The sequence below is a fragment of the Astatotilapia calliptera genome, chromosome 2 (assembly GCF_900246225.1).
Source record: "Astatotilapia calliptera chromosome 2, fAstCal1.2, whole genome shotgun sequence".
In the NCBI taxonomy this organism is placed as follows: domain Eukaryota; kingdom Metazoa; phylum Chordata; class Actinopteri; order Cichliformes; family Cichlidae; genus Astatotilapia; species Astatotilapia calliptera.
In genome coordinates this window covers 3,912,434-3,916,007 of record NC_039303.1, presented here as the reverse complement: position 1 = coordinate 3,916,007, position 3,574 = coordinate 3,912,434, and the positions used below count along the sequence as shown (strand labels likewise).

The window sequence follows — 3,574 nt, the reverse complement described above, 5'->3', positions numbered from 1 at the left end:
CATAAAAAGTTCTTGTTGTTTTAGTATCTTCTACAGAAATTTCTGAAAAAGAGACATTTTATGTCAATTATGTTAATTTGTCCACATTTTATTTTATTTGGTAACGTTGTAACACCAGGTGCCCTTCTTGATGCAGCCCATCCATTTTTCCGGCGTTGGGAGTAGACTAGGAGTAAACTAGCATGTGACCATCTTAGGCTGGGTTTGTGTCTCCTCCCTAGTCTCGAATCAATGACTAGAATATGTGAAGTATTTTATCTTTTTGTGATTTGTAAACCACAAACCATAAATATGCTACTTTTTTTGTCCACTGCAGTTTTCACACTTCCATAGTGAATTGCAAGAAAACCAAATAGCAGGATATCTCTTGCTGGAAATATGTTTAGCCCACTAAGAAGCTCTGAGATTCAATAAACGATCTGTCATCAGAAAATGGCACTAAGTAATTTGTACAAGCTGTAGTTAAGACCAAGTTAAGTTTTAGAATTCAGGAACTTCTAATGGCTGTGTAAATAAATGCATGCAACATTTATCTAAGTGTTTTCACTTTTAGGTAAAGCAGAGCACCTAAACCCAGATAAACCTAGAAAATGAACTTTCTAAGATGTTTTTATTATTGTACAATTGTCAACTTGAGCTGACGTCATGACTTAACCTAGTTTTGCTGAATAAAGTTAACCACGCAGGAAATGAAAACTTCGGTAATCTATAAGTGGAAGCAAACTTTGATTTTTTTGTATTTCCTTTTTTTTTTGTCTTTGCAAGTGGAAATAATCAATTAAATGAATTCAGAAACACTTAAATGAAAATTGACAGTAGCGGGAACAGAAGACTAGTAAAATCATTTGGAAAATTTGCTGACAGATTAAAGCAGAACATGAATATTGGATAGGAAAACTAAAATAACTATAAATGAGCACCTAACATTTTTTGGGAAAGAAATTTACTTCATCAATGAAATAATGTGCAAATGAATAAGGAAGATGTGATTTACTCCTCAGAAGCCTGGAAGAGAGCAATGTGACAGGAAGTGCCCTTGAATCTATATTCTGTGATAACCAATCAGATTCATCTGACACATGTGACATAAAAGGTTTGTGCTAAAATACCTCCTACACTGACTGAAATACCTACAAGCTCCCTAAAAAGCGGTGTTGCCAAGATGATTGTGATATGGGTTGCACTGCTTGCTATTCATCAAGCATGTAAGTGTTTTTATATTCTGGGTGTTTTTTCCATACATGTATTCTGTTAGCATGGTGGTTTCCTGTATTATTGTGACTTAATGGTTTAGATTTTGTTTTGTTTTAAATTAGACACACTTATTCCAGTAACTACAGTTCAACTCGGTGAACCTGCAACATTACTATGTGACCTGCCTGAGACCGTGTACAGCCGTAGAGTCGACTGGTACAAGCAGAGTCCTGGGGACAGTCTGCAAAGGATTTGGACAGTGAAGGACTCTGCAGCACGTGCCTTTGCACCTGAGTTCAACAACTCAAAATGGGATGTTAATTATGACAAGAATTTGAGCAAACTGACCATTTTGAGGACAAGACAAGAGGACGAGGGAATGTATCACTGCGGATTCACAGCGTGGCTCCAAAATACCAAATGGACTGCGACATATTTGTTAGTAAAAGGTAATAATGTGATTCTTCTATAAAAGTTTGCTTCAGCAGCTAAAATTCAATACTAAAGAAAATAATTTATGAATGAGCATGTTTTGAAAACATTACATTTACATGTAAGATACGTTTGGTCTATATTTTTGAAAACTGAAACTATTTGTCTTTCAGAGTACTTTATAATCACATTTATTAATATATTTATATTACACAGGAAACACCCAGAGAACATCGAACTATTCTGTTGTTCAAAAGAAGATAGCCCCTCCAGGAGGCTCAGTCACTCTTCATTGTTCACTCCTCTCTAATTTTGATAACAAGACATGTTCCGGAGGTCTCAGTATGTTCTGGTTTAGAGAAGGATCAAATCCATCTCATCCTAGCATCATCTACACTGATGGAAACAGACATCATGAATGTGGGAATAGCTCTGCGACCCAGCAGAGTTGTGTTTATCAATTCAATAAAAGTATTAGCTCCTCAGAAGAAGGGACTTACTATTGTGCTGTGGCCACATGTGGGAAGATATTGTTTGGAAAAGGAACTAAACTGCAAATAGGTATGATTTTATTTATAAAAATAAACCATGGCATATAGGATTCCTTATTATTGTCAGAATTACTAATTGTTTCTCTTGATTGTTTCTGGTTTTCTAGAGCAAAGAAGAGGTTCTGAATTTTCTGCACTGGTGATAGCATTAGCCTGCTTGGCCATTTCTGTGATTGTCAATATTATTTTGATCTGTTGCCGAAACCCAAGAGCATCATGCGAACAATTTAAAAGTAAGTGTTGTTGTAGGAGCACTAAAGTTTTCCTTTAATGTGAGAAAAACTAAATACTCCTTTAATTTAAAATTCTAAATCAGACAAAATAGATAATATTCCTATTTTTGTAACCGTAACACACAGAGAAAAGCTCTTCACAAGCAAGGCAAAGTGATTTATGCCAAACAGTGGACAACAGTGTAAGTACTATGACCGAATCTTTTTTTTTTTTACTTTATTAAAATGATTCTATGAGGTAAACATTTTTTTTATTATTTTGTATAGGCTGAAAGTGGACATGATCTAAACTATGCTGCTCTACACTTCTCTGGAAGGAAAGCTACATCTACAAGAGGAAAGAAGAAGAATGAACTGGAAACTGAAGAAAGTGTTTATTCTCAAGTTAAATGCAAAATGTAAAAGTGTATCTATGAGTGTCTGTGGGCTGGTTTATAGTAATCTTTTTCTAAAAGTAAACTAATATAAAAACTGAAAACATGATGTTTCCTGCTTGTTTGTCCTAATTATTTATGTATAATATTATGATTTATTAAATGAGTGGTACGATGTAGTATATTATGATGATTTCATCACACTGATTGTGAATTACTTCAAATTAACCCTTTAAGACCTACCATAGAACCAAGGCCGCCAGAGCTTACTTTATTTTTTTACATGCTGTAGTGCCATTTTTGCGAGCATTTCAAGTTGCTATACATCAATACAACTGTTATAGCCCATATTTTAATAATATGTATGCATTAAGTCCATAGTAACTACATAAATTGCAAAAAAGTGCAATGAACTACAAAAAAATTGAAAATCGTTTTTGTTTTTTACACATATTTCTACTTGGAGAAATTTAAGAGGTTTATCCCTCAAAACTTTAAATACAAAAAAGTTGCAAAAAGTAGTTTACAACAACAGGAAATTTATTTTGATGTCTGTTTCAACGTAGGAAGTGTTACGAACAGCTGATCGGATTGGCAAAGCGTGTTTCTGGAACATTGTTTTTGTTCCTGCAAGTGCTTTTTATGCAGCTTTTGCAAAGCTATATGTGGAAGGAAACCGTGACCTAGGACAAGCTGATGGCATAAGATGTAAGTACAACTCCTCTGGTTTTATATGCAAAAAAAATTATTGCGCTAGCTTACGCGGTTCTGGTTCTACAGGGATTTAAAA

The 3,574-nt window shown here is 34.4% G+C and overlaps 1 protein-coding gene across 1 annotated transcript; it reads left to right on the top strand.

Moving 5' to 3' along the window:
* Positions 1-1,129: 1,129 nt before the first annotated feature.
* LOC113028686 (uncharacterized) lies at positions 1,130-2,831 on the top strand. The gene is made up of 6 exons (XM_026179084.1): positions 1,130-1,205; positions 1,317-1,643; positions 1,843-2,187; positions 2,285-2,410; positions 2,537-2,592; positions 2,678-2,831. Exons 1-6 carry the CDS (start codon positions 1,163-1,165, stop codon positions 2,810-2,812), a joined length of 1,032 nt encoding a protein of 343 aa, XP_026034869.1. The 5' UTR covers positions 1,130-1,162; the 3' UTR covers positions 2,813-2,831.
* Positions 2,832-3,574: the final 743 nt, after the last annotated feature.

What these genes read in the sequence shown, in the direction of transcription:
- LOC113028686 (XM_026179084.1), top strand. Translation starts at nt 1,163, where the DNA reads ATGATTGTGATATGGGTTGCACTGCTTGCTATTCATCAAGCAT. An exon ending in GCTTGCTATTCATCAAGCAT is followed by an intron (nt 1,206 to 1,316) that starts GTAAGTGTTTTT and finishes GTTTTAAATTAG; the next exon opens with ACACACTTATTCCAGTAACT. An exon ending in AGGAACTAAACTGCAAATAG is followed by an intron (nt 2,188 to 2,284) that starts GTATGATTTTAT and finishes CTGGTTTTCTAG; the next exon opens with AGCAAAGAAGAGGTTCTGAA.